This window comes from Parus major, chromosome 18, assembly GCF_001522545.3.
Source record: "Parus major isolate Abel chromosome 18, Parus_major1.1, whole genome shotgun sequence".
Classification (NCBI taxonomy): Eukaryota; Metazoa; Chordata; class Aves; order Passeriformes; family Paridae; genus Parus; species Parus major.
Window position 1 is genome coordinate 6704285 of NC_031786.1, and position 12239 is coordinate 6716523.

The 12239-nt window shown below is 47.2% G+C and overlaps 2 protein-coding genes across 10 annotated transcripts in view; one reads left to right on the forward strand and one right to left on the reverse strand.

Annotated features, from left to right (window-relative positions):
* Positions 1-3892, forward strand: part of MYO15B (myosin XVB) — a 39185-nt gene extending 35293 nt beyond the window's left edge. The window contains exons 59-64 of the mRNA XM_033518798.1: positions 147-295; positions 652-779; positions 1511-1644; positions 2127-2260; positions 2654-2794; positions 3060-3892. Of these exons, the coding sequence (XP_033374689.1) occupies positions 147-295; positions 652-779; positions 1511-1644; positions 2127-2260; positions 2654-2794; positions 3060-3119 (746 nt within the window). The 3' untranslated portion in view covers positions 3120-3892. The remainder of the gene's footprint in view (positions 1-146; positions 296-651; positions 780-1510; positions 1645-2126; positions 2261-2653; positions 2795-3059) is intronic.
* The window catches only part of RECQL5 (RecQ like helicase 5), a 39420-nt gene continuing 29969 nt past the window's right edge, over positions 2789-12239 (reverse strand). For 3 of the 9 annotated variants that reach the window (XM_015645589.3, XM_015645590.3, XM_015645591.3), the window contains exons 10-20: positions 11268-11367; positions 10724-10760; positions 9836-9894; positions 9658-9734; positions 9084-9177; positions 8482-8622; positions 7402-8060; positions 7127-7205; positions 6043-6294; positions 5488-5560; positions 4220-5409 (exon numbers count right to left, since the gene is read on the reverse strand). In XM_015645589.3, coding sequence (XP_015501075.1) covers positions 5288-5409; positions 5488-5560; positions 6043-6294; positions 7127-7205; positions 7402-8060; positions 8482-8622; positions 9084-9177; positions 9658-9734; positions 9836-9894; positions 10724-10760; positions 11268-11367 — 1693 coding nt within the window. In that variant the 3' untranslated portion in view covers positions 4220-5287. The other 6 variants (XR_001524453.3, XM_015645592.3, XR_004499719.1 and 3 more) reach the window with 6 other exon arrangements.

Here is a 12239-nt window from a genome sequence, read left to right on the forward strand (position 1 = left end):
GTTGCCTGTTCCTGAATGAGGTGTGTCCCTTTGGAATGGCTGACGGTTGGAGTCTCAGGGCAGGGTGGAACTGAGGTGTGCAGGAAGGCTCCTGTCCCAGCCTCTCCACCAAGGGGCATGGATGATCCTCTTTCTGTGTCATGTAGGTAAAATGGTGAGGCCAATAAAATTGGAGGAGTATCTGCATGATTACCTGCTGGAGGACAAGCTGGTCACTGTCACCTTGCGCAGGCTCATCTGGAGGACACCTCTGCACTTTGACAGCCAGACTTACACAGATGTCCATTATGGACAGGTAAGCCAGAGCAGGACCCTCCCTAGCAGGGACAGATGTGGTGTCACAACTAACAGGAATGTCCCAAGGGGGCTGAAAAAGCAGGAGGGCTCTGGCTGATAGGCTTTGTGTGCTGTTTGTGGGAGTGACCAAACACTGAAGCTATGGATGCCAGGAAGGCTCTGTGCCTGTGGCCGTAGCCTGGAGCAGTGCTGTTCCACACACTGTGCAGCTCCCCAGGCTCTTCCTGAGCTGAGAACCTTTGTTTTGCATTATCAGCAAGGCAGGATGTGGGTCTGTGCAGCCTGGCACTGCCCAGACTTGCCTGTACCCTCTGGCAGGTTTAACAAAGGCCTCTTTGCTGTGCTGTCCCTCAGGTGCTGTGGGATTACCTGAATGGGAGGATCCTGCTGAGCCAGAGTAAAGAAATGGAGATGCAGGTGGGCCTTTTGGCAATGCTCCAGCACTGGGTCAAAATGGAGCAGCAGAACTCTGCTCCCTCCAGGTATGTCTGTGGTAGAGGGGATCTCTCTGAGGTGGCCATAGGCACCACAGGGATTAGGGGCAGCTACCTGGGAGTCCTCTCTGAATAATTAAGAAATGTCCAGTTCTGGAGAAGAGAGAGGGTCATGAGGGTGCCACAGTCATTTCATTTGATTAACATGGATTTGTAACACCAAGAAGGAAAGGCATGAGCTCCTGGTTTGGGTGAATCCTCTGTTCTCTCTCACAAGTGTCAGAGGTTTCAGCCCTGGACACCTGAAATCCGTAGTGAGATGCCCAATGGGAACAAAAGTGTCCCTGGATACTGGAAACCTTCATTCCTGCAGTTCCAAGCTGTACTTGGCCACTCCTTCCTTTCCTTATGCACTTTGACTTGGAGTTGAGGCAAAGCCTCCATCAGATCCCCTTAAAGCTCCAGCAGCAGGGAAATGACATAACCCTGCTGGTCACTGAAAAGCTCTGGCTGACTCCAGAAAGGAGGGATTTCTCTCCATGCATGGGTCAGTGGTGCACAGCTGAATTCTCTGTGAGCAAGGGTGGTCTCACTGTCTCTGATGGTTCCTTCCACCTTAACCAATGCAGGCATCACCTGTTGTGCTCTTCCCCTTCACCCCTGCTCCCAGATTTACAATGGAAAATTGTTGCCCCATCCCCTCCTTCCTCCTGATCCCCTGGCTGATGTTTGATTTTAGCTGGGCAGGAGGTTGAATTAGAATCTGTTTTTTGGCACAGGGAAGAACTGAAGGAATACATTCCAAAGACCCTGCAGCCCTCCATCAGCCTCAAGGCTCTGCACAACCACGTGGCCACACTGCTGAGAACAAGGCAGCCCCTCCAGCCACTGGATGCAAAAATCCAGTTCATAGGTGAGGAGACATCCTCATGATGCTCACCTCATGAGCTGTTTTCAGTTTCTGGAAGCTGCTCTGAAATCACTTTTGGGGCAATTCATGAGGTTATTGATGATTCTTGGAGCCTGGAATGAGCCATGAGAATGGAATTCCCTGACAGCTCCTCACTATGGATTAGATCTTGTTCCCAAGCATGGTGATCATGGTAGAAGTTCCAACTCCTACAATCTCTTATAGGAGCTTGCAGTTTTCAGGTTTTCAGAGCTTTGTACAAGCTGTGTTTTAATTGATAGTTTTCAGGTCAGAAAAGGACAGGACATCCACTCAAGCTGCTGAGAATTGAGTCTCAGAAGCCAGGGAGGGAGACAGAAGTAGTCACTATTACTTTTTAATGTAGGAAATCTTGGGAACACTGACAGCTTTGACCACCCCAGGCATGTGCAGTAAATTGCTGGCTGAAAGCTGCTGCTCTGAGGCCACTTTTTGCTGTCTTCCAGAGCACGTGATGAAATTGCCTTTCTTTGGCTACACCATCTTCATAGTGGAGAGAATCAGTGATAACATGGTCCCTGTGCCCTGTTTCTTTGGTGTGAACAAGGAGGAGATCATTTTGGTGGATGGCACCACCCAGGTATGTCAGACAATTCCCCCTGATGTCTGTCAGATAATAACTGTGACTTCAGAACTTGTGCATGAAAGAGGCTGGACTTCCCTGCATCACAGCCACTCTGACAACAGCACTGGCCCCAAGCAAGAGAGTGCAGAACAGGCATTACTGCTGTGGGCTCTTTTGTAAGTTCATGTTAACAAGCACAAGCCACAGTAAAACTAAATGCACAACATGTTCCTGTTTGTCCCAGTCCTGTGGTAGTTCCAGGGCTGTGCTGGGCAGCACACACCACCCTGTGCCCCAGACCTTCCCTCAGCTTTCAACAGGTTCTTGAGGTGACTTGTGGTGAGAATCAGATGGTTTCATGTGTAGGCACTGCTCCTGAGAGTGGCTGGTGGCTTTTCCCTTTCGCAGGTGGTGTCCCAGGTCATCCCTCTGAAGGAGCTGCAGAAGATGCGCACCCTGAGGCCCATCTCTGATGGGGGCCTTCCCGGCCTGGAGCTCAGCTATGGCTCCCCTAGCAGCCCCAGGGCCATGTGGGTGGAACTGTCACAGGTGAGATCAGCCTGGACCTGCAGCTTCCTCCTGCCACCTCCCAAACTGCCCTCCCCTGCCCAGCTGAGCCTCTGCTAAGGGATGGTGCTGCTCCTCCTCTCTCCTGTCCCAAAGGAAGAAGGGGACACTGCATTTCCAGGCTTCAAAGTGCAGCTTTGTCCCAGCACATGGCAGATTATGGGAAGTGATCTCTGGGGATATTTAATTAGGGGAAGCAGGTCTTTCTGGGGCAAAGAGTGATTGATGCTGGTTTGTGTTTTGGCAGGCCAAAGAACTGTACCACACAATTGTGGTCATCCTGGATAAAACAGAGTTGCATTCCTAGAGCCTAAAAGGAGGAGAAAACAAAGGAAAACAACACTATTTCCCTTGCTCTGAACTTGATCAGTGCTTCCTGACCCACATCCTTGGGAGATCCCAGAAGACACCCATGAGCTCAGCCAGCTGCTTTCTAAGAATGCCAGCACAGTGTTTGTTGATGGATGACCATAACCCTCCTGATCTGCCATTCAGTCCCCAGGCACTTCCTTGGAACAGTTCATGTTGTGGCCAAACAAACCCCAAGGGCCTCTCCACACACAGCCTGTTCCAGCAAAGAACAGCTGACCCCAAAGTAAGCACTTGCCTTCAAGTTGTGTACACCATGCAACTCCTCCTTTCTGTTTTGAATTAATTATCATGAGCAAAGCCTGGTGCTTGCTGGAGATTTGTGTATCCCAGCTGAGACTGTGCAATCCCTCCACAGGCTGCTGGTATTTTCCAGGAGCCAGATTTGTCTCTGAATGCAGAGGTCCTGTAGCAGGATTCATGAAGCAGGAGTTTGTAGAAAGCATCCTAATTGAAAAGCAGATCAGTGTTAATCATACAATTAGCACATACACTGGGGCACAGATTGAGCTGCAATGGTAAGGAAGTTTATTGTTAATTAATTTCTCACTGACATAATTGTATGCATATGCTTCCCTCCACTATAAAGAAGTCAGTCATGGCCATGCAGCTGTCAGACTTCAGTGGTGGCTCCATGCCCATGGAGGAAGCATCTTCAAACAGAACTTGTACTATACTGAAGTGTTCTGGGTTGTATAAAAATATTTAATTTATTTTTATTGCTACAGCTCTTCTAATGACCTGAGGCATAACTGCCCTTTAGGAAATTGCAATAAAATAATCACAGAGATGTTCTGAAGGCATGATATGATAGGTCTTATGTCTAACCAGGGAAAACTTTACTGCAGGTAATGGGCAAAGCTTGAGGAAAATGTCACTGTCAGCAGGGAAGGGGAATAGATCTGAGGGTGCTCAGTACAAGCCCTGATGCACAGTTAGACTTTTGCTGGCAGGTGCTGCCCTTTGAGAGCTGCTTAATGTACCTCTGCCCAGTCTGTGGGACTGAATGATAAGAAAAAGCTTCCAGGAACAATCCACAGCAGTTGTAACATTGCTTTATTGTCAGTTCTGCATATACCCTTCAGAATATTTTAAAAAAAATACATCTGTGGAATACAGTGATCTGAACCTCTGGGCAGCCTCTGAGGCTGCACCTTTCTCTGGAAGCACTAGAGCCTGAGGCCACCAGCCCCTGTGGCTATGGAATAGAGGGAGAACCCAGCAAAAATCCAGAAGGAAGGACTTGTGCCAGAGAATCAGGTTCAGGCTCCATATAAACATAGCAGCAGAGGTACCACAGTGTCAGTTTGAGGGTCACAGCAGAACCTTACCCAGCTCTAACAGCAGCACTGCCCCCTGTCCTGCAGGCTTTTGGTGAGGCACAGGGAGCAAATATGGCTTTAGGGATTACAAGCAAAGGCTGGAAGTGTTGCAGAGGTTAATACTGAAAGAGTATCACCACTTAAATTAAAGGGCAGACAGAACTGGACAAACTTAAAGAAGTTCATATTAAAAGAAAAAGAATCTGAGTTTCTCCTCCTCTAGAAAGCAAGAACCACCTCCATGGTAATTACAAAATGCTCTTTCTCTGCCATTCAAGTGAAAATATTCCATCCAGGAACTCAAACATTGAGTTTGTCACTGGCAGCCCTGAGCAAAGCATGAAAACTTGTAGCATAAGGCTTCTATTGGTGACACTGAAATAAGGGAGGGGAGCAAGGGGAGGAGCCATTTAGAAAGCAAGGTGCCATCCCAAAGCAGAATCCCAAGGGGAAAGTCTGAGCCCTGCCCAGACTGCTGCAGGTAGCAGAGGTTGGAGACAGTGCAGAACATCCAAGGCAGCAGCCCCTAACAAACACAGCAGGTACAACTTCACACCTCTTGGTCCTTGAGGGTTTCAGCACCCCATTTATTGGGGAAACTCACCATGAGTTCACAAAATCTGGTTCCTTATGTGTCACTAAGGACAGAGGTAAACAAAAATGCAGTGGAGAAAAGAAAAATAAATCTCATTTCTGCAGTCTTATAAAATCCTCCATGGCTGAGTTCTTCCACATCCCCTGGTAGTGCTGCTGCAGGAAAGGGAGAGCCAACAAGCAGCAGGGATCAGCTCTCCCAGCTCTGCAGCTCCTCCCAGTCTGCCTCACTCTCACACCTGAGCCTTGTTTTGAAAAACTCCTTGATGAGTCTCTGTGCTTCCTCTTTCACTACAAGAAAGGAAACACCATCTTTTGAGTTTATATTTAAGATATTTGCCCCCTCTAAAGCCATAAACCCATCTGGCATTGAAATAACCCCAGACCCACCTGTCTTGTGGGCAGGACTCTGCTCCTGGGTCAGTAAGTGAGACAGGTGCCTGGCAAAGCCCTTGAAGAGATCCTGCAGCATTGGGGAAGACAAAGAGCAGAAAGCAGACACCAGTTACCTCACCAATCTATTTCCATGTTTGTTTCCATGTTTTGCCCTTAGCTCAGACTGGCTGTAGCACAAGCCACCCCTAGACTGAATACACACAGCTGGCCCTGCAGTGCTGGAGAAGCCCAGGCACACAAATCCTGCCTTGCAGGGCACACCAAGGAAACTACACCAGCACTGAACCTGAGCTGTTGCTGCTCCACAGGTGAGAGTTAAAAATGTGCCAGGGTTTAATGTGAAAATATGAACAGTCACAAGGAAGTCTGGAACCAACACACACCAACACTCCCCTTTTGTGGGAGAGGGGAATTGCTGCACCTGGGGTCACTAAAACATAACTTGGAAATAAAAGGTGGGATCCAGATCACCTCCCCTTTCTCAGAGCTCCAGATCCCTAGAGAGATGAATTCTCCTTCTGCTAAAGAGGGCCTTGAGCTATATCCTACCTTGGAAGCAAATTTTCCCCCCTTGTAGAATGGGGTCAAATACTTGACAACGATGTCTGCAGTCTCTTTGAGGGACATGCCTTTGGTCACTGGCTGTATGGCCTTGCTGCTTCCTTCTTCATCACACTGTGCTAAATTTGAGTCAAAGGTCACCTTCTTCTTTGTTGGACCAGCACTTTTGCCCTCTGGCTGGGTCAGAATTGAAGATTTTGCAGCTGTCCGGAGCCGTTTTTTTGCAGGACTTTCCATATCCTGGAGAGGGGACAGAAGGAAACCAAAGCTAACAACTCCTGTGGCAGCATTGCCCTTCCAAGCAGCCACCACTTTCCAAGAACACAAATCTTTGTAGCATCCTGCAACCTCTCCCTCCAGTGAATACCAAGTGGGAATCTCTATAACTCCTTTTAACCTGCTGTGCAGACACTATTTCCCACACAAAGGGACTTTGGAAAAAAAAACAAACTTAAAGAATATCACATTTAGAACTACCCTGTGCTTCTATTAGGGCAGCTAATTGCTAGAGCCTGTCCTACAGAGGAAAAGTGACTGTTAAAGATTTCTCAGGATGTCTGTTGAGAATACATCCCTCAGGAAAAATCAGCCACATCAGGAGAGCCACACTCCTGCTCAGTTTGAAAGAGAAAGGAAACTGCAGTGGTGCAGAGACGGAATGGCAAGGCAGGCTGTGAGCAGGGATCACTTCCCAATGGTCCTGTTTGTCTCTGGCCTGTGCTTGTGCCCTTGCCTTGAGAAAGCAGCTCCCTAATTATAGTTAGTGACAGATCTCAGGGGGTGGAGACTACTCATTCCAGGCAAGTCACCAGCAAGGGCACAGCCACATGAGTTGAACAGAGGAGGGAAACAAAGCAGTGGAGGAGAAGCTCCCCACTGAAGCCCAAGGTGCTGGCACAGCCCAGAAACACCAGAAATTCAACAGAACTGGGGTTCTCCTTTCTGCTGCAACTACAGCTGGGCCCTCCCCAGATAAATGACACTGCCAGAGCAGGAGTGTCACTTCCAGAGAGAAATTTGGCACAGGAAGAGCAGAAGAAATAGAGGAAATCAGCATTCATTGAAGTCTTACCTCATCTGATCCCAGCCGCTTCCCACTGTCACCTTCCCCAACAAGAGGTAGCTCAGTGTCTGCAACATTTTCAGTAACACTAGTGGGAAGAGTGGAGAGAAGGCCAATTGCAATCATTCCACAGTGAAAATATTTCTGCATTCACTGTCAGTGGCCATGAGACTGCATGGTAAAGCAAGAGTCTCCCTCACTCACCCAGAGACCTCATACAGGTTCCCAGGACAAGGCTGCTGGGGCTCTGGACAACACAGGGAGCAGAGAAGTAGAGATTTTACCTGGTCTTCACATCCATTTCTTCCTCAAGAAATTCAGATTCAGCAGCCTGCTGGGTCTTAAAATTCTCCCCTCTCTCAGTCAGTGTTACTTCTGTTTCTCTCAGTTCTTTATTCTCTGTCTGGAACTGCCCAGTCAGATCTCCAGAGCCTTTGTTCTCCTGAGGTGTTGGTTTCCCTTGACACATGCTTTGAGAAGAAACCTGAGGTAGTGTGCTTGCAGAAGAGCCCTCTCCCTTTGCTACACTGCAGCTTTGGGCTTTAGAGGCACCTTTGGGGAGGGAGAAGAATTTGGAAATATCCTGTGATTCCTTTTTAGCTGCTTCTGCAAGCATTTGTTGCTTCTTGCTGAGTTTGAACTTCTTAGCAGGACTATCCCCAAGGGCAGTTTTTGTGTCTGGACTGGGTTGCTGCCCCTTCTTTTCCGGGTGTAGTTCTACCCCTGCACTCCCATCCACTGCTTTGGTTGCAGCTTCTTCCCTCTGGAGAACAGGGTTTCTGGTGTCCAGCTCCAGACTGTAGCTGCTGTTGTCTTGCCCACTTGGACAGTCTTTTTTGACAGGCTTTGCATCACTCTCCTCCTGGATCTTCAGCAGTTCTGAAGCTGTCTGGAACAAGCTGGATTTCTTTGGGAATCCTGCTCCCACACGCTTGGGCTTGAACTGGAGAGACAAGAACAAGAAGAAATTTTGGATGTGAGATCCCTGTGTGCAGCACTATGAAAGCAGCTAAATTTCTGCATACAATACACCAGTGTGGGAAGCTGTAAGCTGGGGAAGGCTCTAAATCTGACTGATCATTGCATCCATCAACAGAGACATGAGGGAAGTGGATTAGGTGGAAATCCTAGGCCAGCAATAGGAAAACAAGGCAGCATCCTTGGACAGAGCAAGATGAGAAAGAACTTATTTAAACTGTGGCCTGCACACAGATTATATTCACTAATAACAACGTGACAGACAGGAAAAAGCAATTACAATAGAAATATGCAGTTGTAGCCACAGAAAGGACACAAAATAAATTTATAAAAATGCAGACAGACAAAACACACCATTCCCTCCTGTCTATCCCACCAGTACTCACTGAGGGAACCTGGGATGCAGGGACAAAGTCTTCTTCTGCTAGAGACACAGATTTTGTTTCCAAATTGCTGTTACCACTCGTTCCAGACCCAAAGATTGAGAACAACTCCCCTTGTTTGGAGGCTTTATTGATTTCTGCCACCTGAAAAGAGAACAGAAATATTTTCTAATGGCCAGAAATCTTTATGTATTTCTGCCTTTGTAGATACTAAAAGCCATAGTAACAAAACAAGTATCTGTCCTGGAGAGACACCTGTCTCAAGAATAGAAACATCTTCAGAGAGAATAATGGCAACCAGATAACCTAAACCAAGGCTTCTCTAGTGTCAGCAGTAGCCTGAGGAATTCCCAAATCCCTGTATAGCTAGAACATATCTGGATAAGCTTGCACTGCTATGTAGGTTTTCAGAGCCTGTAAATACAACAAAGATGTGAACCCGAGGTGATTCTGGGCCCTCCTGCAAACAAAATCAAGAAGAAAGATTTGTAAGATACCCAAGGCAAAACAGAGCTTGTCCTTCACCTTTCCCACACAAACTCTGCCCTATTTGCCCTGCAGCTCCCACGTGCCAGGGAGCAGCAGATGAAGATGTTTGTCCCTACCTTCTTCAGCACAGCTGCCTTGTAGGAATTTGCCATTTTGCTGGTCCGGAAAGCTTCATATTCCATTTCCACTGCACAGGCACCAGGGTCTGACCTGAAACACAGGCTGGGGTGATTCCTGGCAAGACACACTTCCACATCTGCAAAGGGAACACTAATGCTTGAGTATCTCCCAGAAAGTACAAAATCCACTCCCTCTGGTGCAAGAATAAGTGATAACTTCCAGTCAAATCCTAAGGGATGTAGTGGTGAGTTGATGGAGAGTGGAAAAGGTGATGAAAACAGTTTTAAATCAAGATTCTTGCCCACTGCTCTGTTTGAGAAGTACACTATCCCCATCTTGTGGGATAGGGAAGAACTGCCACTCCTGGAACCAAGCTGGTAACAGCAATCAGCCACAGGAATCCTCAGGTCTGATCTTCAATATCACTGCCAGAAAGATGCTGTTAAGTGAAACCACATCCTTGGACAAAATAACTTAAAAAGCATTCCCTGAGAATGATAATTGTGCTCAGGGAAGAGCAGGCCCTGTGTTAAGGGACTCAATATGCACCCCTTTTTCATCATCCCATACCATTTTCCTTCTGTTGCTTGAGTCTTTTGGTTGTTGCTCAAAGCTTCTTCCAGCATCTTCAAGCAGTGTTCCCGGCCCTAGGAAACACGGGATACTCAGACAGGCTCTACAGTGCTCCTTGCACTGTAAGGAAGGACAGGCCAGGCAGAAGCCTTGTTCTCTTTGCATCATCACTTACCTTCACAGTGAGCTTGGAGATCCTCCTGCTGGCAGCATCCTTCAGGGGACAGTCTGCACCTGCCACAGGAGAGGAATTTGGGAAAGGAGCCGTGGCAGGGCTAGGCTGATGGAGAACATCTCAGCTGTCAAGGGGAGGTGCAGGTCCAGGACTGCCTGGCTTTCTCCTCCCTGCACTGTTGCCCCAAGGAACACTGTGGTCACCCTTTCTGCCTGGAGAAGCTACACACTCCAAAAGAGTAGGCAGAAACCAAAGTGAGAATGTTTCCTCTGATAAAGACCATCTACTTTGGAGTTTAGGACTAACAGCTTTCCAGAATCTTCCCACCTCAGAAAACCTTTCTTTATGGCTCTTAGGAATATCTTTTCTGTTCCCCACAATATCAACCAAAAAAATCAGGCACAGAGTTACCTGACCTATCAAGTGTTCTTTTGCAACAGTGCCAGACAGGGCCCCAAGCAGCACAGTTACAAACAGCAAAGCTTTTCAGCAGTTTCCTTATAGCATTATTATTATTATGATGATTATTATGATTATTATGATTATTGATAGTAATAGTAATACTAATATTTATTGTTTTTGTTGTTGTTATTGCTGCATAACCACTGCAGAAATAGCCAACACTATGTAGTCAGGTTAGACAGAGTTTTCCTTCTCTCTTGCTTATTTGGAAATGTTGCTCAGAAAGATACGTTCCATATCTTCACCCTAACCAAAGCTAAGCTGTGCTCCATCTCCTCCAGCCAAGTTTTCACAGCCAAAAGCTTGACCTCTGTGCCTAGGGACCGATACCTCCAGTGGTGATGCTGTACAAATTGCATACAGCTGCAAAATACAAGACTTTCTTCTCCCAAAGAAAACCAATTATAAATCAAAGAAGATATTTACTTGGAGGAACAAAATCTTCCTTTTCTGGTTCTTTGCCCTGGAAGAAAACAAAGATCAGTCAAACATTTCCATTCCTACTACACACATGCAGATCTAGAAGCACAAAAGACATGTTTTATATCCCTGCTCCAGGGAAAAATAAAGCTAAAGTTATAAAGGCATTGAAAAAGTGCCAAAACAGGGCCAAGAAGACAAAGAATAAGAAACAAAGCCAAAAGTTCACCTCTGCTATAGGAATATTTAGGAGAGGTTGAATGGGAAAATCTGTTTTTACTACTGCCATGGGCATTAAAACCAACAGGCTCTTCTTGCTTAGCACTGCAGAGAAGCCAGCACATGAATAAGCTGCATTTCTTCCTATTATGGGACTGGCCTGGAATATGGAGAACACAGCAAAAGCAGAAGTACAAGAAGTGAAAGACAGCAAGCAACACCAAGGTGAAATAATTCACTGTCATCAGTGCCAGGAAGCCTTTATGGCTGTCAGACAAGCTCACAGCAAGAGGGTTCTCTGGGCATCCCTTAAAAACTGAGCCCAACTTACTTTGCGCAGACTCATCTGTTTCTTGTAAAAGTTGTCCCACTCCCGTTTCCGACGCTCCTCATTGTCTTCATCCCAATTCCCACTGCCCTCTTCATCATACCTGGATAAGGCAGGAAAGCAAGAGGAACAAGTATTTCTGCAGCTGCAGCATTAACTGGGGGACAAGTTTGGGAAGCCACCCCAGCAATGCATCCCACATCCTTTCTGAATGTCTTCACTTTGAGTTTCTCCACCATTCCCCAAGCAGGACAGCAGTGAGTGAACTCCAAAAATTCACAGCATTTGTTAATCCCATAAACTAGCAGGCAGTAGCATGAACTAAGAGCACGTAACTAGTGTCCTGAGAATGGAGGACTCCATTTCAGAATCTCTGCCAGATCCTCCCGGGGGTTCAGGAGTCACTGCCTCTTGTCATGTACCCCATCTGTCAGTCCCTCCTGCCCTGGGAGCAGAGATGGCAGAAAGGGCACAACATCCATTCCTCAGCCCCACTTGTTCACAGGCTGCTGCAATAAATGAAATCCCCATCTCTAATACACTGAAATGCAGCAGCTGATCCTCACCAGATGTAGCCTCCCACAGCTGCCAAACTTAGAGGTATCACAAATCTGAGCTTTAGGGCTGCTGAATATTACAACTTCCAAGGCAAAACTACAATCAGATCATGGAAAGGTTCAATAGACCAAATGGCAAACACTGTTCTGTACAACAGCATTGGCTGAGGTTTCTCAGGTCCTGAGACCAAATACAGGCTTAAGTCACAAGTCCTGGTTTCCTCTGACTCAGCTGGACTTGGCCAAAGAACAAAGGTATCAATCTCAAGCTTTTTAAGGTAAAGCAGAGTGCCTGGCCAGCCTACAGCTCTGTGTATCCTGGCACAGCTTCATGGGCAGTGCCAGCAGAGCAACTTCATCCTGACACAGCCGCACAATCACTGCAACTCTGCCAGGGAACAAGGGGAAAGAGAAGTTG